Source organism: Ictidomys tridecemlineatus, chromosome 13 (genome assembly GCF_052094955.1).
Source record: "Ictidomys tridecemlineatus isolate mIctTri1 chromosome 13, mIctTri1.hap1, whole genome shotgun sequence".
NCBI classification, from domain to species: Eukaryota; Metazoa; Chordata; class Mammalia; order Rodentia; family Sciuridae; genus Ictidomys; species Ictidomys tridecemlineatus.
The window spans coordinates 17,318,910-17,342,660 of record NC_135489.1 but is presented as its reverse complement, the minus strand read 5'-3'; the positions used below and the strand labels follow the sequence as shown (position 1 = coordinate 17,342,660).

General features: G+C 40.1%; 1 protein-coding gene across 1 annotated transcript in view; it reads left to right on the top strand.

Moving 5' to 3' along the window:
- Onecut2 (one cut homeobox 2) overlaps positions 1–14,093 on the top strand; it is a 53,852-nt gene extending 39,759 nt beyond the window's left edge. The window contains exon 2 of the mRNA XM_005323094.4: positions 1,861–14,093. Within this exon, the coding sequence (XP_005323151.3) occupies positions 1,861–2,147 (287 nt within the window). The 3' untranslated portion in view covers positions 2,148–14,093. The remainder of the gene's footprint in view (positions 1–1,860) is intronic.
- Positions 14,094–23,751: the final 9,658 nt, after the last annotated feature.

Here is a 23,751-nt window from a genome sequence, read left to right as displayed (position 1 = left end):
TGCTACAACAAAATACCGTGAACTGATTTATAGCAACAGAAATACATTTCTTAGGATTCTAGAAGCTGGGAAGTTTAAGGTCGGGTGCTGATAAATCCAGTTTATGTTGAGGGCCTGCTTCCCGGGTCATCGACAGCTCCCCTTGATGTGTCCTCACATGGTAAAGTGGCAAGAGGTCTCTCCCCTTGATGTGTCCTCACATGGTAAAGTGGCAAGAGGTCTCTCCCCTTGATGTGTCCTCACATGGTAAAGTGGCAAGAGGTCTCTCTCGGGCCTCTAAGGGCACTGACCCCATCGTGAGGGCTCCACCTCCAAGGCCTAATCACCTTCCAAAGATCCCACCTCTTACTACCATCACCTTGGGGCTAGGATTTCAGCACACAAATCTGGGGGAGGGACACAGACATTCATAGCAAACCCTAAGATATTCCCTTGATGTATTGAAATGGCCCCTCTCACATGATGCTCCCAACAGACAGGAAATGCCTGAATGGAGAACCAGGAAACCACATGACAGACCTGGGCTTTAAGGTGTGTAGAAATCCAGCCAGTCGTCACCCTGAGGGATTGCTGGGGGAAATGTCGGTCCAGTTGAAGAGACTCCTGACCGGGGGCTGAACGTCCAGTGGAGTATGAAATTCAGTTCCTAGAGAGGCCTCCTGATCCAGTCTTTCCCTGCCTTTCCCCAGTTTGCTCAGGAAGTTTGTCCTTCCCTGTTTTGTTTTGAAGGTTTTTGCTCAGGGGGTGAGGCTGTACAAAACCCTGGGGAGATGGGATTTCTTTCAAGTGATTTTAACCCATGTTCTCGTGTCTTTATGAGTCGTATGTACTGCATCATTTAACTCTTACAAGTCACCTTTCTGAGAAACCAAATCTGTCTAGGAATTGTACCAATTCCCTGAAAGAGTCAAGAAGCCATTTGTCATCATGGTTCCAAGCACTGTGTCCATGGCTCCAAAAACGAGTCAGTGAGGAATATGAGAGACTTGGTCACCACCTTGCAGCAACTTACAGGCTAAGTGATGACACATTAATGTCCTCGCCGCATATGTCAATCCAAGTGTGATACTCATTTCTCCTAATTTCAAAGAGACTCTGCACATAGTAATAGGCCAATTTTGAACCTTAAAGCCCTCTCATTGTAACCCTGGGTTTCTATTCCCACCCTCACCTTCCGTCTTCTTATACCGACTTCACTTCAAATTACCCAAATTAGAGTTGGGTAAACCAATTATTTTAGGGTCCTTCCCTGTTTTGTTTTGAAGGTTTTGTTGTTATTATTACTATTGTTGTCATGTTGTTTTAATTCTCCTGAAGTCTAGATGAAAGGAATTGGGGTCAGAAAGATATTATCATCTTCTAGTTTCATTCTGTTAACAGTGTTTTAGAGTCATATGGGTAGGATCCTTGATTTTGAAAAAAAATATATGCAATTTTAAGTTTTGTTTCCAAAAGATAATTGCAGTTCAGCTTAAAACCATGATAGAGGGTGAATATAAGAGCAACTGCGTCACCAGGCTTTCCCCTGGAGTCCTTTGTCACATCTGATTTCAGAGTAAAGAATTCTAGGGGTGTGCCAGGGGACAGGGACTTAAAGTGAAAGAGGACTTCAGCTGGTCCAAACCAGACTGTAAACCAGCCCCCTCTCCTCCTTTCTCCCATCCCTGCTAGCTAACAGATGCCCTCCATCACCCGCATGAACTGGGAAGGCTGGTTATTGACAGCCGGGCAATCTGCGCCATAAAGCTTAACGGTCTACATCCCCTTGTACTGTGTTGTCGATGTTTTCAATGGATCACCTTCCGCTGCTGGTCCTCACACTGCCACTGACTCCTTCTCCTTCTTTTCTTTCCCTTCAAGCGTGCAAACGCAAAGAGCAAGAACCAAACAAAGACAGGAACAATTCCCAGAAGAAATCCCGCCTGGTGTTCACCGACCTCCAACGCCGAACACTCTTCGCCATCTTCAAGGAGAACAAGCGCCCGTCCAAGGAGATGCAGATCACCATTTCCCAGCAGCTGGGCCTGGAGCTCACCACCGTCAGCAACTTCTTCATGAACGCCCGGCGCCGCAGCCTGGAGAAGTGGCAGGATGACCTGAGCACCGGAGGCTCCTCGTCCACCTCCAGCACTTGTACCAAAGCTTGATGGAAGGACTTTGCCGGGCACAAGTCACCTCCAAATGAGGACAGCAGATACCAAAAGAAAACACAAAGAAAAAAAAAAAAAACAAAACACCAGATTCTTAGCTGGGGCCCTTCACTGGTGATTTGAAAGCACAATTCTCTTGAAAAGAAACTTCTATTCTAGCTGTAATCATAGGCCAGGTGTTCCTTTTGTTTGTTTGTTTTTAATGGCTATGGAGTCCAAGTGCAAGCTGAAAATTAATCTCTTTGAACCAAACACTGTCCTCCGAGCACGCTAAGCATCCCAGAAACCCAAATGGGGGCTTTCCTGGAGCGGGTTAATTCCAGTATTGTGTCAACTAAAGCTCAGGATTGCTTAAAATGTCCACAGTCCCACTTCGGGTCCTGTCAACCTCTAGCAGTCAGCATTCCCACGGGAAACAGTGGGAATTTAGGCCGTGGAAGGACTCTTGAGTTTAGGCTTCCAAGACACTAAAACAAGAGAAGAATCTAGCAACAAGAATGACCTCATTTGTTTTCCAAGTGCTTAGCCTCATTACATCACAGTACACCAAAGTTCACAGCCATGACATTAAAAAAAAAAAAAAAAATCAGAATAGTAACTACTGAGCACAAGTTTTAAATATGGAAGTTTTAAAAAAAATAACAATCCAAGGACCTGTTTTTCCAACTCAGGCATCTTTCATCGAATGGTTTGGAGAGCTTTAAGTTGATCCAGTTTGTGGTTTTCTTTTCTTTACCTCCTGGAAATCTCATGTGGTCTTGGATCTGTCCAAAAACAAATCAATTCACTTGAGCTCAAAGTATCAAGCACAAATGAAGATAAACAGAAGTAAGGAAGGTTCTGGATTCACTGCATCTGGATTTTCAAGACACCTGTTGTGAAGTCATTAGGGAATCTTTAGGAATATGGCTTCAAGCACATTTTGCAGTTTGCTACAAATTTTGTTTGTACATAACGCAGACGCACACTCAGGAGGCCAATTTAACTGTTACGGTACATGGAGCAAATGCAGCATTTTAAAAAATCTTGAATTTTTTTTTTTAGATCTAATGTATCCTTCTTGATTTATTAGTCATCTGGTTCCTCCTAACATGCATTCACGACCACCACGTAATTCATTCTCTTTCTGATTTGTGTTGTTTCCTCCACCATCCCATTAATAGGGATGTTTCCAGTGTTTTCTAGAAAGAAAAATATTAATAAATCAAACCACTACACATGTTGCTCATGACTGTCATCTAGTCTATCTCTCTTCCATTGTTGACTCATCCTTGCAAAACAGCTGAATAAATCTGGAGAAAACACAGCACACCAAAGAAGCAGAATACTGCAAACCAAAGACATTTATTAACTTGCCATTTTCTAGCCTAAAAATACTGTGATTACTTTTAGAAATCAGAAAAACCTCTGCAACTCCGAATGGCATTCAGCTCTTGCATTTGACTCAATAACGGGCTGAGCGAACCAGCTACGCCAAGGACGTTAGCCAAGTCCCCCAGGCGGTGGCTTTACCATGCCAGCTCTGGTTCCTGGCTGTCACCTTCCCATAGCAAGCGAAGAGCACCCACAGAACTCTGGGAGATTGCAAAGGTCATGATGTGCATATTTACCAGTGAATGGCCCCAGGTGGGCACCATGGGGGTGTTCAAAGCAAGCCAAACGCTGCAATGATTCTTTACAGACACTTGAGACTGACTTTTTTATGAATTACTTAATCGAAACCAAAGAAACTTTTTCTGCACCTACTTCTGCAACAAATAGAACTGTCCCATAAATGAATAAATAAATCCGTAAATCAATGGAAATCACCACCAATGAAAGGAAGCACGCAAGAAAACAACAACAACAAAAAAAAGTCCACAAAAAAACAGTGAGATGCACTGTGTTCAAATAGACCTCTTGGGACATTTTTTGGAAGCAGATTTGAAAGAAAGGGTTAAGACAAGAATTGAAATTAGGAAGCGCCTCCGTGGCTGCTGCTTCATTTGACAACTCACGCGGTAATCTTAAAGTTGAAGATTGTCTTTAATTTGTGCCTATGCAGTTTTTCAAAAGAACACGGAACAGAACAACAGAAACCTCAACAGCTACAATACCAAAGATGAGGATTTCTCACATCTTTTGTTTCCGTTCATGATCTCCTTTTGCCTGGCTAAAATACTAATAGCATCATTGATCTGTACAAAGGTAATCAATTTTGTTTCTCTGAGCAACAAAAGGAAAGGGTCATTTATTTGATTTTATCGTTTTCCTTTTATGTTTTATGGCTTTTTACCCCAACATGGAATCTCTCAAAAGGTTCCATGGACGCCAAATTTAAGATGTTGGGATACTGAGTAATTCTCTCTGCTCAACCAAGTGTGGGGAATGACATTGTCACTTGAATGTTCTTTGCTTAACCCTTAGACTTGGTTCCTTCTATGTTCAGAGTTGCATCATCAGGGGAGGGAAGTGGAGCGAGGGTCAGGGCAGGGGTCTTAGTGACGCATCCTCTCCCTAGCCACAAAACCAAAGAATTTTTAGAGGAATTTAACCAACCTCATATTCATGTGATTGCTACATCTTAACAGGGCTTCATTTGGGGGTAGGGGAAACATGTAAAGATAATTGCCAGTTTCTACTTTTCTATTAGCTTTTTAAAAATCAGCTGTAAAGTTGCATTTCTAAAGAAAGATATATATAATATATGAATACATATATAGATCAACTTGACATTGGTGATAACCCCAAATTTTTGCTGTCCAAATTCATGTCTTGTTTTTTGTCACGTGCTTCATTTGCTGAAGATTCAGCTTAGAGTTTCGCTCATGTCTCATGCCATGCCAGAGTTGATTGGACATGGTGGATGATTTGGAGTATTCAGATTTCTATGAAAATTTCTGGGAAAGAGAATTCAAGTATTTCACCATTTAACCTGTTGATAAATAGATTCATGATATGAATGAGTTTTATTTGTATCTAAAGTCATCTTTATTCTATGCCTCAACCACGACCAAGGTGGTGAGTGAGGTATAGCCACCAGATTCAGCCCAGAGCTGGGCCACTGGTGCTCATCTTCTGTAACTGCTGGGAAGAGTCTGTGGTCCATTCCCACCAGCTATGGAATATGAAGCCAGCTCAGAAAATCATTCTCCAGGAGATTCTGTCCATCAGGGTGTTCCAAATCCCCCTCAGTGAGTAGATCCACCAGAGACTTCTCATGGGGAAGTCCAACTCCTGTTGCAATGGGTTGATCAGTTTCCTCAGGGTGGTACACATTACCAATTTGCATTGACGAGCCTGCGTGCAACCACAGCTGGCACTGGGGTGGGACCATGGTGGTGTTCTTGGGGTCGGGGGAGGCATCTCAGTCCTGGAGAAAAGACATGTAGCAGGTTTGGGGGGAGAGTCCCAGAGTCCTCCCCCTGGAGAGCCCCATCATCTACCACGCCACCTCCTCACTCCCAACCATGTAGATGGCCCTTTAGGCAGGGACCGCAGTCATGGAGCTGGGAGAGAATGTGATTCTCCATGATTTTTGTAATTTATCCCAGCTAGGGGATTGTTCCTTGATGTTTCTCTTGTGTCCTTTTTATCCTTTTCTCATACTCCACGTATCCTTTGTCAAAGGATCAAGAAAAGAGTGTCTTTCAGCAGGGGATTGTTCCCATGTGTACTGATGAAAATGAATTTTACCTTGGCTATTTCTAAACAAGTCCTTGTGACTGTGGCCAATGGAAATGGTTGTTCTTGAGAATAGGTTGAGGAGCTAAGTCTCTTGGTTTTGTTAGTGATTCTTTGACACATTAATCTCAGCATCTTGGTCTCTGGCATCCCACGAAGATGCATAGGCCAAAAGTCTGCCTTTGTGGCCTGACATTTCAGAACTGGTCAAACCAGTGCTCTGGTGATCAGAGAAAGATGTCATAGTATGAAAAAGGCAAGAATTTCCCTCCAAGAACTCTTGATAAATATCTCATACTAAATAATGGTATACCAGAGAGAAGTGCTTGCTTTTTTAAAAAATTATTTACATACATAAATATATATGTGCATCTTGTACATTTATTTATCAAAATTTAAAGCCCTACAGAATTTGTTAGAAATCTGAAAGAAAAAAAATTGCTGTATTGAAAGATTATAGAATTTAAAACAGTGAGTTTCCTCAAGAATTTTTTAAAAATTGATTTACATTAATAATTTCAGAGAAAATAACCTTTTGGATTTGGTTATAGTTTAAAATCCATTCCTCAATCCAAGAAAAATTCTAGGCATGCCTCAGCCATCAGCAATGACAGGGACTATGTGAAGGACTGGTTCTCTACAAAGTTTCACCTTCTTGAGGCAACAGATACTCTAATGTTCACAGCTACTAAGTGGAAAGATATTTAACCTTATGCCTTTACATAATGAGGTTTCATGTTTGCTTTCAACGTAACGTGATTTTGGTACTAGGGATATGATTGTTCCATTCCAAGAATTTTTTTTAAAAAGATATTTATCTTCTAAAGGAAAGCAACAACAACAACAACACCTCCACACCAATATTTAACAACTTCCTCCAAAATGTAAAAGAGTGTTTAGGATGTAGCACACAAAGTTACAGGCTAGTCTGAGCTAGGAAGGACCCCGGTGCAATGCTTTCTCTGGAAAATTCAGAGTTGGCTGCAGAGCCACTCTTTCCCCAGAGACTCTTAGCAATTATGAGTTTAAGAAATCCAAGCTCATTTTCATTTCAAGCTCAAATAAGAACAAAATTAGGAAGGTAAATCTGACACACACACACTTTTCTACGTCCAGTAGTGTATTTCAAAGCAAAATATAAATACCCCTAATCAACCATTTTACATTGTCTATGCTGGCCACCCACATATTAGTGCAATAAATTAAAGTTGAGCAGATTTTTTTAAAGTCATAATAATTCCTGCTGCCTAGGTATAGGGAGAAACTTTCCCACTTTTGAAAATGTTAGGATTCTAGGAGTCTCTGTCATTAAAGATTCTTGACAGCATGCCTTTGCAGTGAACCCAGATCTTTAGGTGGTTGTATAATGAGAATTTTCCAAAATCTAAGAACAAAATGGGTTTCAATGTTATTGAAGAACTCTCCATAAAAACTGGAGAAAAAGGGATGATACCTGTTGTTAAATTAGGGTTGACCACAAGGCCCAAACACAAGTACTTTGGTAATAACTCTCTGGATTCACAACAGCTCAGAACTTTTTGCTGTTATTGTTGCTTAACCAAGAAGAGCGAATGGGAACTGGTAAGAGGAAGAAAGGATAGAGCTGGTATACCTATAACTTTCTGATGTTTGCAAAACTGGATAGCTTAATAATTTTGTCCCTATATCTAAGATCAAGTCACCTCTGAAACAACAGGAGATTCCATGTTTAAAATAAGGTCACAAAAATCTTCCCTAAAGAAGAATGGCACCCCAGCTGGTTGTATGAATTTCATAAGAGAAGGACATTGGCTTTAAGTATGGATGTCCCAATGCCTTTGTCTGTCAATGAATTGCTTCTTTCCAAATTGGGGCAGAGGGATGGTTTGTTTATTTATTTTAGAAGGTCCCCAAATACTTACGAAATACAAAAATCATTACTAAAATAACATAGGACTTCACATAGATAGGTGCAAAACCTCTAATTGAGGCTCATGGGCTATGGTGTGAATCCCATAGAACCTTGACTGCTCATTGTCCTCAGACACCAAAATGGCTTTGACAGTCTAGGGGAAGTGAAAACTGGAGCCCAAGCTTTCCCATACAGGTTTTGAGTTAGGTTGATTGCAATTAACCATGTAAAACATTTTTAGTGGGGAAATGTATGTAATTTAAAAAAAAACACACACACACACATGGCTACAGGTTTGTTCATTCTGCTGAAGTCTTGTACTCAGTCCATTTTTAGCAGCAGGTATTTCATATAGCATAAACCTTGGTAAGTTTGCTTAAAGTTTATAGGGTCTGTCAGCTTGGATGTATACAGCTTTAGATGCATATTTCAACAGGTATTCTCATAGTTGTCTTTACATGAACACATTACCCATAGGTGTCTAGACTGTGTACATGCAAGTGTGTACAGACATACTCAATACATATATACTGTAATCTGTTACAATAAATAAATTTTAAATCATCTTGTAACATGTATGTGGTACTTTTGCAATGTACATTGTTTTCACGATTATTTATTGTAACATTGAAAACCAAAGTTCAGGAATATATATGTGTATATATAAAGTATCCCAGCATCTTCATTGAGTTACTTTCCTTTGGGCACATCTCAGATAAAACTCAACTTGTAAAGGAACCTTGGATATTATTTAATCATCTGTGTTAGAATGACACCTACGCTTGATCACCTCGGTTGAATAGCTTTATTCTGGATCTCTCATAACTAAAGCTAAATCCAAAGACCTGAAAAAGGACCAAAAAAAAAAAAAACCGAAAAAAAAGGAAAATAAGAAAAAAAAAGGAAATGAAAGAAAGAAAAAAAGAAAAGGAGGAAAAAAATAGCAAAGTAAAGCTCAAACCAATGGGAGAAAGTGGGTTCTAGTTTCCTGGGTGGAGACAAGGCTGCCCTGGTCCTGGGGAGGCCGCACTGGCTAGTGAGGAGTGGTGATTTTTTTTTCTCATGCTTGTCACATGGAAATGGTCTTTAATGAGAGCTTTAGAAGTTACACTTTCCTACTTTATTTCCCAGTAGACTACAGGAAGAGATTTTACATTTTGCCATTCAAAAAATGAAGACCCTCCCTCCAAATATTTTTTTTTAATCTTGTTTCTTTGGGTTATGACCCAATAAGTATACTATTAATGTAATTAATTTATTTAAATTAGTTTCTAGTACATAAGTGTATAGATTTGGAGTAATTATTTAATCATCCTTCCTTAGTTAAATTTTACTTCTTGTACTTATTTATCAAAATATAGACCAGTGGTGCATCAGAGATGCAAAATCTTACTTAGAATATTCTCAAAGTTTAGTTTGCTTTATAAAGCAGTGAAATTCTGTTACAGACAGGAAAGAAATATAGGTTATGAAAAAAAAAATTGGGGGGTATTTTTCCTTCTTGAATTAACTTTTAAAATAGTTTAAGTAATGATTATTAAATTATTTAATTTAAGTTCACAGCCCCACCTGGTACCAGGCGATCTTCACCTCTTAATTATTGGGGTCCTCGGAGCCTTCATATTGTAACTTATTTATTTAACTTATTCAGCATCTGAGACAGATGCACTGTATAGTTTATATTTTTTATTTAAAACAACAGAGAGCACTGCAGTTTGTTTGCTGTCAGAACAACAGAGCAAATTTTGTGGACAAGCAATGACTATTCAACCTGAACCTGTACATTCAGAAACATAAGCTGAGACCCTGCTTCACCAGCCTGGATTTCGGGGCTTCTATATGGAAACTGGAAAAATAAGTTAAAAAAAAAATCATAGACAAAAAAAAAAAAAAGAGAGAGAGAAACCCTTACACTAGCTGCTTCCAAGAATGAACTATGTGTGTGTGTAAAGCAACAAAAGAGGGGAAAAAAGCAGAAAAAAAAGAAAAAAAAGGAAAAAAAACTTTCTATTTCTAGTGAGAACCAAAGAAGGCTACCTCACTGACTTTTTCCATTTGTAATTTTAATCGTGTTGATGACACTAAAGATACCAAAGATTTCTTTCTCTGTGCGGTCTGCATTTTGCTTGTGCTCTTTTATAATTTGAACTATTCTCTGACGTATGGTATGTACAGCCACAGCTCAGATACCCCAAAGAAATAATTATCTATGTGATGGCGGCTGCTGATTTAGAAAGGGATATTTTCTGTGTTTCTCTCATTTATTTGCTGTCCCCTCCATGTGGTCAGGAGGCAAATATGGATGCTGCTGTAATTGTATTCCTTAAATTCCAATTCCAAATTGGTGAAGAAGACTGGTTGGAGATGGCCTTCAGTCCTAGCCATGACCTCTCTCTCTCTGCTTGGAGTTATCACAGCAAAGATTTCCAATTACGAGACCTTAGAAACACTAACCATTGGGTAGCAGAGCTGGAAGGGACCTCGGGATTCAGTTAGTCCAGCCCCTTGTGGTCTAGAGAAGTGACGCAGTTATCCAAGTCAAATAACTGCAGGGCCAAAGCCCACCACAGCCTCCTGCTCGGCCCCAGCGCTTCATTGAGTGGTGCCACCTCTGTGTGACACTGGTTACATGTAGGCAAGTAGAAAAGTGGCAATCCTTTAGCAATGAGCAGGGACTGGGGCTTGTCACTTAACACTTTCATTCTGTGAGAATAATCACAGGCACGTTCAGTACCTACCTAGTTACACTGCCAGTCACATATGATCAGTTGCCCAGTACGATGGCCAGCCTTGAAATATTAGGGCTCATGCGGGGGTTTCTGCCCTGGGAAATACATATTGATCCAAAGAATGTGATTGCTTTGCAATCTCCCCATTCCAAAGTGTTGTATAATTAAGCTTTTAATTCACTGGGAGGAGAAGTTTCATTCTTGGCCCATTGAGTTTAATTGCTATGGACATTTTTAAGTCAGTATTTACCAAGAAAGGGAACTTGATTGCCATTTGCACGTCTGACACTTCTGCTGTCAGTTCTTTTCCTTCTCCTTTACACTTACAGGGTTTACATTTCATTTCTAAGCCACTCTGGATAAGAAAAATCTAAACCAAACATTATTAGATGCCGGTTATTCATTATAAAATACCCCAAATTTTTCAAAGGAATTGATATGCTAGTTTAAGAAGTGGTCTAAGTTGCTTCTCTTTTTTCCTTAGTCCTGAAATTAATTGGCCTTCTTGAAGTTTCTTTAAATTCCATTAAATGATAAATCACTACTAAGATCGTTCATCAAAGTGATTGGTATGTTAGCCAATGAATCTCCTTCAGCTTCTGACCAAATGGGTTTTAGACACAGATAACCACCTCGAATCTATACAGTTCTTCATTGAATACTAGTATTTCGCACTTCGCCTAATATAGTAACCTTTGAGGTTTTTCTTAAGAGACCATTTAGACAATAAAGGTAATAAAGGAGGGAACCAATGAATTCATCAGTTCTACACATCAGCAGAGTATGTAGTAGAGGCATTGAGAAAATAGACGGACCAGCTAAGAAGCATTCAGTATCTGAGGTTTCCATGCACCATCCTAACACCTGTGAAAGCTCCTTCCTGTTCCATTGAGCTCAAAGCTCCAGCTTCTCCCTTCATGAGGCAGACCTGTAAGGCCTTCCTTCCAAGCAGTAAATCACTTGGGTTTTTCTTCCCAAATTCATATTAGAAATAGAATTCTCAGAGTACCTGAGAGACAACAAAGATGGCCTAAGCCATGAAGCAGCAGAGTGTTGCCCTTAGGCAGACACAACCTTCCTCAGCCTTCCTACCACCAGGTCCCACAAGCGAGAACCTAGAGAGCAATGGCAGCTTGAACACAGAAAACATCCCCAAGGGGCAGACCCCGCCTCAGCAACCCCCCCTCAGCCTCATGCTTCACTTGCAAAGTGTGACATAACCACGGGACGAGTGCCTTGCTTGAACCAAAGCAACGATTTAGCCAGTCTGGACCTCTCTGTGCTTTTTTTAATCCTTCCTGTGAATACCTCAGCTTCAACTGGGCCTCCATACAGTAAATTGGTGGGCTTATTGTACTGTGGTGCTTTGCAATGCAACCCTGCAAAGAACAAGATTTGTACTAATACCAAAGGTTCTTTATGTCTCCTCCTCCTGCCTCCCATTCTCCCCCTTTTCTAGTTCTTCACGGTTCCAAAGCTTTAATATGAACCTGGGCATGTTGGCAATGCAGACCGCGCAATTCCTTACCGAATTTTCTCAGATATACCTCATAGATAATAGTGTTTAGAGTAATGTTATTATAGCGTATGTAATAAATTATTCACTGTTTCTTTTTGGTAACTGTAATTTAAAAAAAGAAAAAAGAAAAAAAAGCTTTATACGTTTTAGGTTGTGCTTTTGTAATAGACGAAAAGGTGCGCTTAAAAAGAAAAAAAATGTATGTTCTTTTTTTTTTTTTTCCCCTTTGGATTTTATTTATTCTGGATTGGGGAAAGTTGCAGAATGAGCCCAAAGTTTACAGTTTCATATTTTGCTGAAGAAACAATCTGTGTTCATTTGCTCTGTTGAAAAAAAAAATAATAATTATTTTCTACATTTGTGGTACTTGGTCTGAACAATTAATTGTTCTGTGTTAACAGTGTAGTATTATAATTAGCAACTGCCAATCAGTGCTATAATTTTATGCATGAGGCTAAAAATTTAGCGATGTGATGCATTGTGGTCTTAATAGCAACATTTTTCATTTTGAACTAGATCTTCCTCTTTGGTTCAATGGACATTATTTATGCATGGGCGCCTATCGTTTGTTAGCAGTTGTGAAACAGTTGTGTATACATTAAACTGTGAAAATGTACACAGTTCAGCCTCAGACAGTGGTAATCTTGGTTTTATTGGGAGATGTCTCACCTCAAAAGTATCTTTACACCTGTTGGGATTTCAAAACAAGTCAGATTGAATTGGGTTCAAATTTTATCATGAGAAAAGTCATTTCAAGTTTGTTAGCCAACTTGCATTTCACCAACTGGGATCCTCATAAACCAGATGTAGCACCATATCTGAGAGGGGTTTGAAAATAAGCATCAAAAAGCAACTCACCTCTGCATTTTTAATTTCCACTCAACTGCGTTCTTTTGGCTTTATGTTCATGACTTCAGACCTAAGTGGCTATGTATATGGGATGCTAATTCATCCAGCTCCAGCTCTTTGGGTCTCTGGGAATGGCTATTTTTTGACTATGTGTGATTTCCTCCAGTATTTTGATGTCAGGTCAGTTCCTAATAGAAACTCAAAGGGCATCAATATCAATAATTCTCTGACTTTTTTACCCCCTCCCCTGGATATTCCCACCAACATTTTCCAAGTGATTTGGGTAAAAATATATGGCCATTCCCCAGAACTTCATCTGTGTGGTTATGTCATTGTTTTTCCTTCCCATAGCCAGATTAACTTGCTCCGAAATGCTACACCTATCTTCTAAAGGGGAGTATAAGAAAAGAGTTTGAAGCCCAGTTTAAGAAAACCATCTTGTTTTAATTTCCCCAATTATCTCAGAGTAGTTTTCAGCTGCTGTGGATTGAGCAAATTAATTCTTATATTTGGGTTCTGAGCTCCATCCTCAAGTTTCAGACCTATTTTCCAAACCAGTATGCTTGACATAAAGCCAAATCAACTGCCAAGCACACTTTGTTTTGCATAGGAGAGTGCAGATTGGAAACACAGCAGTGTGCAATGCAAATTGTTAGAAATCACCGACAGTCGAGCATTCACATTATCTGTCAATGAGAACGTGTTACAAATGTGCTTTCATTAATAATACAGAGAAACATTTTCATTTGGCCTTATAAAGTAGGTTGTGATAATGAAAGCTTTGTAATATAGTCTTTTTATTTTTCCTTTTATTAATCTGCCAAAGACGGGAATGGATACAAGAATTTTAAAATGGGCTTTTGTAAGACAGTTGATGATTGTAATAGTGTTTAATCTTCTAGAAAGCTTTGTATGTTCTTCTGCAATAAATCAAATCGATATTTGTTTCAGTAAATTCTCACAACCCACAAACTGTTCCTCTTGATGCAGATATTGTAGCATCTATAAAGCTCAAATGCATTTTCCATCCAAAGAAAACAGAGGGGTGTCTGAGACATGAGTGTGTCCAACCCTTTTTATTACAGGCAACACAGGGGTCTGGCTCACTAGGATTTGCCAAGAAGTCTTGTCTTACGAAATTTGAGGTATATTTTGTTTGCCACTTATGTCCTTTTTTTTTTTTTTTAAACTTTGTGGAAAGTGATGTTGAATCAAGTGTAAGCTAAGTTTTACAGACATCTGAAGTAGCTACATTGTGAATGTTATTTTGTTATTAAAGGGTTTTTACTCAATACTTTGTGCCAATGGATGTCCTTTTCCTTAGAGACACAGAACTGTGGAATCACCAGCTTAGCCTGGTTTTATCTCCTGCCCTCCTGGAGAAAACATGGGCCTGACCAGGGAGGTAAATGGAAGGTCTGGGCTAGAAGGTAGGTTTGGGACATTAGAAAGAGATCTCCATGTCTGTCAGCTTTAAAGAGAGCTGGGTCCAAACTCTAGCCTCACTATCTTTACACCCTGGCACTGTCTGAGATCTCTTCTTGCACATACCAGCATGAAGGTAGACCCCAATTCATGTAGGAATGGAAACAAAGAGAAAATGGCAACCTCGAATCTTCTGGGACCCAGTGGGTACTCACCAGTCACGGCTGTAGTGGCCTACCTGGTTGACTTCAACTGGGCTAGCACTGAAGGCCTTTCTTCCATCTTGACTGCTGCAGAGGGTCCAGGACAACTCATTGACCACTCATTTGGACTCCTCCAAATCAGAAAACCCTCCCCACCCATCCTCTGCAATCCACTTAGCTATCCCATCTATAACTTTTGGAGATACTTATTTGAAAATCCAGGCCAGGTTGGAATCATGTTTTCTAATATTTTGTTTCTAAGTTGTATTTTAACTTCCCAATTCTTTCATCTGTAAGAGGGAAAAGGAGACCCTACTGTCTCTCTGTGCCTTGCTCCCATCTCAGGGCAGACATGCACATTGCCCAGGCTATTACTCAATACTTTGTAGACAAGTATTGAGGGACAAGCTGTAACATAGCTATGGAGCCAATCAAGAGCACAGCCCATCAAAACTTCCTTTATCTCTACTTGAACATCCTATTTAAAAAGTTGTTGAGCCAGGTGCAGTGGCGCTTGCCTATAATCCCAGCAGCTTCAGAGGCTGAGGCAGGAGGATTGTGAGTTCAAAGCCAGGCTCAGCAATTTAGTGAGACCCTAAATGACTCAGCAAGGCCCTGGCTCTAAATAAAATATGAAAAAGGGCTGGGGATGTGGCTCAGTGGTTAAGCACTTCTGGGTTCAATCCCCATTGCAAAAAAATAAATAAATAAAAAAGTTGTAGAACTTGGGTTTTTCCCCTATACTTCTGACTTTAGCTCAGTTTGGCATTTAGCTCAAAAGCCATCTTACAATCCAGAAAAGTTCCCCCTTCTCTTGCCCCATGTATGTCAAGGAGCCTGCCACCCGAGATAAAAAGTTAAGTCCCAAACAAAACCTATCTAGCTACCAGGTAGGTAGTCATATCACTAACAGATACTGCCTGGAAGGAAAAAAATATGATCTCCTTCCTTTAGTGTGTTATTTTTTTTTTGTACTACACAAGCCCAAATGGTGCCAGTTAAGTCTTCACCACAAAATGTTTTAAAACACCCACAACATTAGAATTTCTGAAACAAGAATTCAAGCTTCACACTTGACCAATTGATAAAAGAACTACTAAAGTGTGAACTGAAATGGTACAGGCATTAAACTGGTTTTGGTTTCTTTTTGAATCTCTATCTCCAATCACCAAATTTTTCCCCCCTTAGTCCAAGAATGGTTCAGTCTTTTCTCCACAAATCTTAGATGCCACCGAATTTCATGGATGAGGATAATTAGGAATTGACCAACATTCTAATTAATTCTCTTCATCATCCTTTGCTTTTCTCAAAGAAGGTGTTTCCCTGAACTGCAGAGAAAGAGCCCATCCAATATATTTTTATTCTTCCTATTCAAATATTTCCACCCAGATCAATACTTTGTTAGCACAGGTACTACAGATTCTTGGTCAGTGAATTCTCCCAAGAGAAATGATCCTCCCACCAAAGTGGGTTAAAAACAAGTACCAATATCTTTTCTCCACCTAGTTTTGTTCTCACAATCCAAGTCAGTCTTGGCAGTTTCTTCATATTAGGCCTGGTTGGAGATGTTTATTTTGGGTATTCAAAACATCATTAATTTCACATGCTGGTTTATGGGGTTTAAATCCTTTCTTCTAATCTGTTGGTTATTTTGTGGTATTTAAAGGTGACTGTGATGAGAGAAGGGACAAGGTAAAGAGAGAAGAATTTGCCCCAGCTGTGTTTAAAGTTTTAAAATGGAAAAGAGACCCACTTAAGCCATGGGGAAATGTGGGCATCTCTGACAGTGACCACACTCTTCCACTTGCCTTCTAAGTGGCTGGCTATTCCAGAAATCCAGCTCTTCAGTAGGAACCCAACTACCTGTCATAGGACTCACACCGGATTGAAGGAAGACAAGAGATTACAAAGTCACATGCACACCTTTTGTTCTGTTTCTTTGCTTTTCCAGATATTATCTCCAATATTAAAATCATAAGAGAAAGTGTTAAACTGTTACTTTTAGTCAAGCCCTTTGACATTACCTCCCATGTTTAAAGCCAGGAACACACACTCCCTCCTATTTTGAAAAAGGAAACCTAAACACTGATCCACATTCTTATTTCCTTTTCACCCTGAGCTATATTCCCCCAAACCATCATAGTGCAGATTTTGCTCCATCTCAGACAGGTAGAGTCAGAATGTGCTGAAAGATTTTCCAGGGATGGTCAACAGGGTATATGTTCAGTGGCTGCCCTGAGGTCCTAGTGGGGATGAGGATCATACTTCATTATCAAGGGAATGCTCACCTTGATGAGGTCCCAGTCCTCTGGAAGATTTCCTTGAATGTTAACTGCATTTTCCAGTTTGCTCATTTCGTACCCTGATGCTTCGTGTGTAACGTTGCTTACACTGGATTCTATTTTTATTCCTATCATTAAATGGTAGTGCTGTAAATTCTGCAATTAATGTCAAATAAACTGCTTTAATTCATTGACCATATTCAGTTGCCTTCTTTCTCTCTTGATAGGATGAAATGCTTAGCTGGGTGCAGTGGCATGCACCCGTAATCCCGGTTGCTCAGGAGACTAAGGAAAAGGACAACTTTGAGTTCAGGAATGAGAGAGCAACCTGGGCAGCACAGCTAGACCCCACCTCAAAAACAAGAAGAATTCAGCACTCTTAATCCTGCTGCATCCTATTATGGTTTCCGAAAGAACCAATAAGTTATTCTTAAAAAGACTGCAGCTTCTATCTCTAACACTTTATAATCAATAAATCTGTCATCCTTATCAACCACAAAAGATGAAGGATGCCCCATAATTTTTTTCCCCAAAGCTAGGGATAGGGGGTTCAATCCTCACATTTGCTAGGCAAGTGCTGTACCCCTGAGCTGTATCCCCATTCCTCATTACCTTATTCTTAACCTGTTAAAATTTTAAAGGTAACCTATCCTAAAGGTAGGATAACTTAGCCTACCTTTTAGTTTAAAGATAAATAGCATCTGTACAGGGATAAGTTGAGTTACATGTGACAAATCAAAATGAGGATCATGTCATTGTCACCCTATGGAAGAACCTAGAAACACAAACATATTTGAAGTGAGGAGGCCTCACATGGAGTCGAGACTCTACCAAATATTACTTATATGACTTTGAGCAAGTCATGCAACCTGTCTGGGCTTCAATTTCCCCATCTATACAAAGTTAATGTTAGAATTAAGTTATGCCTACAGTTACTTCCGTCTTTTCATTTGCCAAAAATAAAAAAAAAAAATTAAAAAAAGGAGACATTTGTACTTTTGCACATTTCTTACGTTGGCTTATTATTTTCTGTAAGTGAATGAGCCAAGGAGTTCTTTCATTTTAAACTAAGATGCACTCAAGTTTCAAAGGTGCCTCATTATGCCCAACCCCCTGACTCAGGCCACAAAGAACTAAATTTCTTTGTCTGAACTACAGGTTTTCAACTCTGGTTGTGCATTAGAATTACCTAAAGAGTTTTGAAAATATATTTATGCTAAGTTCATCCTAGACCAATTAACCTGATTTGGCATGGGTGAGTCTCAAACACTGGTCCATCAGTTAGCTTTTGCTGCAAACAAACCACCCTAAACACTAGTTGCTTAAAAAAACAACCAGGTATCACATTTTGCCTCATAAATAGGCACAAATGTAGTATACTAATTAAAGTGTTTTTTAATTAAAAATAAAAATAATTTTAAAACCTTTATTTTAGAAAAGAGCAAACACATTTATGTTTATAGCTCACAAATCCATTGGTTCTCTCTTTGCGCTGGTCCTAGATGAGTGGTTTTTCTGGTTTTTCTTGGTCTCGCTCACACTTTGCCATCAGCCCCGTGATTGGCTGAGAGCTGACTAGTCTAAAGTAGTTAGTTTTGACAACTTAGATCATTTTTTTCTCATCCCCCAGTAAGATCAGATGGGCAGGGTTCCAGGTTCAAGTGAAACACAAGAGGCCCCTTGAATCCTAGGCACAGAACTGGGAGAATCATTTCTGCATAAAGAAAACCATAAGTCCAGCAAAAACTTAGACGAGGGAGGAGTGGTAAGACATTCTACTTCTTGATGGGAAAGCTACAAACTCCCAGTCCAAAATAAAAGTTAAAGATTGTGACTTTTGTATAATGTGAGCGTATTTTCTGGAAAAAAAAAATCCTACAACTTCCAAACTTGAAAAGTAGTTATTACCCATAGACTGAATTGATACAATTTGAAGGAAAAAAAATTTACACAAACCAGAATGTATTAGACACTTGTGACAGAGAAGGGCATCTTAGAAAACAGGTGCATAGCCATTCCCAGCTTCTGCCAAGGGTAAACCAGATGACACCAAAACCCTTTCTATCTCTGCTAACACCTGCCCTCCAGTGATCCATTACTGTTACTCAGAAAGCGAAACAGTAACCACAGGTGCCCATTTCAAGGCTAAGGACCTCTGATCTCAGTTATGGGTATCCTGAGGGGGCTAAAGAGAAACTTCCATCATCTAGGTGGACCTTCTGAATAACAGATTTGGCTCACTGGGGGAAAATCCCTCCTCACTTTTGAAACTCATCAACATTAGGCCATTTCTTCATCTAGACTTTGGTTAAAGCCTTTTGGTTGTATGGAACATCTTTCAGTCAAAATGCCCTAAATTATTGACCACAATCCTTACAAATCCTTTCTCTTACTTTCTCCCTAAATCTAAGAGGTGAATCACTTGAAAAAGGAAAATTAGAAGCAAGAATAAATCCATGAGGACCCATCAAGCATGTGGAAGCACTGGACAGTCTGCAGTGGTTCACTGAGCATAATTATTTCTGGAACTAATAATGATAGCTGTCGTTAACCATGACGGCAGCCATTGTGCTGTCATCTCCAGAATCCTGCCTGTGCGACACAACAGCTGCACAAGGTGCATACATTAGAGCAGGGGCTGTTATTCCCTCCTCACAAATACAAATGGTGGAGTACAACAACATAAGGACCAAGTGGCAGAACTGGGATTCAGACCCAGATGTTAGTGTTACACCAGGGAGACCTGGTAGTGAGTCAGGTATGCTTCCTCTGGTTGGAGTCATAACACACACACACTCCTGCTGTGGACCATAGCTGCTGTGTTTCCAAATAAGTGACACAAACAAGCAAAAATGCCAAGAGTTCAGAGGAAAAGAAAAGTACATAAAACTGGGCTGGTCAAAAGAAACTTCTAGGGTTAAGAATGTAGCTTAGTGGTAGAAAGCTTGCATAGCATGCACAAGGCCCTGGGTCAATCTCCAGCACCATGGGAAAAAAAATCCTCTCATTAAGATTTCCAAGTACTACATTTTCATTATTAAACCCAGCTGAGCAGAACTCAACTCATGGCAAGTAATCCAAGTTTGTAAGTGTAGATTCCGTGACCTCATATACAGTTTGTTCTTCAGAGTAGCAATATGTAGATGTCTGAATCATGCTTCCATAGATACTTCTAGTTCTGATTTAATAGAAAACCCAGGTATTTGAGACAGAGATTTTAATTCAAGTCCTAAGTCCACCTCTTACTGTATGTGACTCTAAACTAATTGTTTAAACTCTCTGCCTTTTAGTTTTGGGGATAAGAATGTTTTGCTATCCTATCTAGTTCACAAAGTAATTAAAAGTATCAAGCACTGTAATATATTTGAGCTATTAAAGACAACTCTCATAAAAAAAAATCTGGGTTTCAGAGAGTTTAGGTAACTTGGCCTTAGTCTTATAGTAGTGGAGCCTGATCAGCCTCAAAGCCCACCTAAAAGCACATGAAGCTCTCCATTAAACATGGATTCCCCAAGTGGGAAGAAAGTGCCATGCTATGGCACTGTGGCAATGCACACCTGTGAATACCAAGGCCTGGGCCATTATCTAACAACTAGTCTTGACTATAGGCATGTACCCAGTAGAAGAATGTATAACCTTGCTTGTTCTGCCTTAAAAACACTATTCATACAAATGATCATAAACTGGTTAAGCCAATTTAGACATGCACGACATAGGCTCTTTTTGGTAGCTAATAGCAGCCCCTCAAAGGTTTTGAGATGGACAAGATTTACCTACTCTCCTGTGATACCCCACCAGATTTAAAGGAAGTAACTCTGAAACCAAATACTGCCACATATTTATATGTTTTACGTATCAAATTAGGCACAGAACCTCACAAACCACCTATTGTGCAACTTCAATGAAGTCTGAGGTCCTGTACTCCTAGGAGCTCCAGCTGCACTCAAGATGTTCCTAGCAATGTTCAAGAGGCAGCTCTTGTTAGCTCTTGCACAGCATCAGACAGCAGATAACTAGACAAAGGACTGGATGTAGGAGCTTTTAGAGATTGACCCTATAGTCCAGTCCCCAGTGGCACAGTCTAAAGGTATATTCCATGCATGCAAGGGAGCAGGGTAGGGCTTCTCCAGCCCACTATCTTAAGGCTCTTTAGTTTTACCAGAGCCCAGTTGTAACATTTCTCATGATAATTAATGGGTGATTATTTTCACATTAAAGAATCCTTGTGGCATTCTGCACGCTAATCTGAAGAGCCTCATTATCAGAGATGCAGGTGACTGAATCACTAGGAGAAACTGCCCTAGGATGGGATTCTTCTGGGAAAGGTGCTTATCAGCTCCCCATGAAGTCGATGCATATTTTTGAATTAGGGAGACTTATATCCCCAGATCAAAGCTGGAACAGACCCTAGTACACCCAACTGTCTATGCTGAGTCTGCTGGAGTGAGTGACAGTCATTGCAACAGAAGTTGCTCTTTACCCACACTCTTCTTAGGAAAGATAGAACAGTATATGTTATTTCAAAAATAAATAATGATACATTGCAGTTACATTTTAAAAAATAATCTTCATTCATTGACTCATTTCATTTCCCCCTACAACTTGTGGTGCAGGTATTATTATTATTACCACTGAACAATTAAACCATAAAACTTTAAATCATCTCCTTGCTCATCTAATAATAGCAGGTTACACATATGTTCTGGGCATTGTGCTAAACACTTTCCATGGTCTATCTCTTCTTTTGGGGGGGTGGGGAGAAGTACCAGGAAATAAACTCAGGGGCACCCGACCACTGAACCACATCCCCAGCCTTATTTTGTATTTTACATAGAGACAGAGTCTCACTGAGTTGCTTAGCATCTCGCTTTTGCTGAGGCTGGCTTTGAACTCAAGATCCTCCTGCCTCAGTCTCCTGAGCTGCAGGGATTACAGTGTGTGCCACCACGCCCAGCCATTTCTCTCTTCTTGTTCTCCCACCACCTTATGAGGCAAATACTACAATTATCTTTACATTAAAGACAATGGAACTGGTGTTTAGAGAGAAAAAGTAACTTGCTACAGGCCAAACACTAAGCAGGCTAAATAGAAAGCTAAGTTCTTATTTGTGCTAAGTTCTTATAAGTGCATTTGTTTGAGAATATTTCCTTAGGCTAATACTCATACCTTGGGACTCCTAGGTCTATGTTTTCCAACTGAAAGTCCTGAGTCCTGATCACTAAGCAGCCCACCACAGAGATAGAAATGAAGGTAACTATTCAAAGCCTCTTCCCACATCTCCACTAAATGCACCTGCAGGGCTGGGGATGTGGCTCAAGTGGTAGCGCGCTCGCCTGGCATGCATGCAGCCCGGGTTCGATCCTTAGCACCACATACCAACAAAGATGTGTCCGCCGAGAACTAAAAAAATAAATATTAAAAATTCATTCTCTCTCTCTCTCTCTCTCTCTCTCTCTCTCTCTCTCTCTCTCTCTCTCCCCCCCCCCACTCTCTCTTTAAAAATAAATAAATAAATAAATAAATAAATGCACCTGCAGCTGGGACGCTGTTGTTTATAGCCAGGCAGAGCTCGCTTACATTCCTAAATCTTCCCTGTCTGCTGGGGGAACTCCACCTAGGATAGGTGCCTGGAACTCCACGGATTGACAGATGATGGTTTGGTACTTCCCAAACACAAGGAGCATAAAGAAACGCAGGTGAAGGTTCACCGTTAGCTCTATGTACTTGAGTTACCCATGCAAATTTATTTTTAAGAAATACCAAGAGCAGCCAAATCAAAGCACAAAGAAAGAACCTGGTATTGGTAGCGTCAGTGGCTACAACTATTTGCCTAATGGAGGCAAGTTTGAGCAACCTCCTCGAGCTTCGAATGGGCTCAGGGTCATCATTATCATTGTCATCACCATTTTCACTTTCACCATTCTGGCTAGATTTTTAGGAGACCAATAAATAACACCCTTGTCTTCTCCCCCCGGAATTTAGAACTAGAAGAGAAATAAAAACACAAAAATGGCACAGTCTTCTTTAAGGCAGTTTTATCAACTGAAGAATGGGGTTGGAATTGAGACCACAGGATTTTCCCAATATATGCCCCCTGAGTTGAACTTCCCCACAAAAGTGCAAGTTCACTGTTCCTTCACTCCTCACAGGGGTTTATTCCCAAAAGCACTTGTCCATAAATGTTCTGCAGGTAGAATTTATCAGCACCTATTTTCCAGGCAATGTGACCTAAAATGCCCATTTAAAGTTATCCCCCTAACTCTACCCATTTTCCACTCATCCCCCAAAAGCAGGCACTAAACTGGGGAGGGAGAAAGGGGGAAGAAAATACCAAAAATAAATAAATAAATCCACAAACCAGCTGTTCCCCACAAACAGATTATTTGAATAGCAAGAGACTGAGATAACATAAAATAATAAAATGAAATCTCTATCCTATCCCCTGGCACAGCTGGACAGGACTCTAAAAAATCAGAAAAGGAAATTTAGTGGCTCTATTTTCTTGCAATATCCATGATATTGTTTTAGTTAGCTCTTTTGCAGCTGTGACTTAAAGACCCAACCAGAACAATTATAGAGGAGGAAAGGTTTATTTGAGGGCTCACAGTTTCAGAGGTCTCAATCCACGGACAGCAGGCTCCATTCCTTGAGGCTCAAGGTGAGGCAGAACATCATGGCAGGAGACTGTGGCCGAGGGATCAGGAAGCAGAGAGTGAGAGAGCCACTCTAGTCTCCAGATGCAAATCTATACCTAAAGCCACGCCCCCAATTAAACCACTTCTTCCAGCCACACCCCACCTGCCTCCAGTTACCACTCAGTTAATCCCATCAGAGATTAATTCACTGATTAGTTCAAGGATATGACCCAATCATTTTCTCCTCCAAACCTTCTTGCATTGTCTCACACATAAGATTTTGGGGGACACCTCACATCCAAACCATAACAGGTATTGACTGAATTAAAACTGTGGAGGGTATAGCTCCGTAGACCAGGGCTTGCCTTGCATGAGTGAGAGCCCTGCTTCAATTCCCAGCACCGC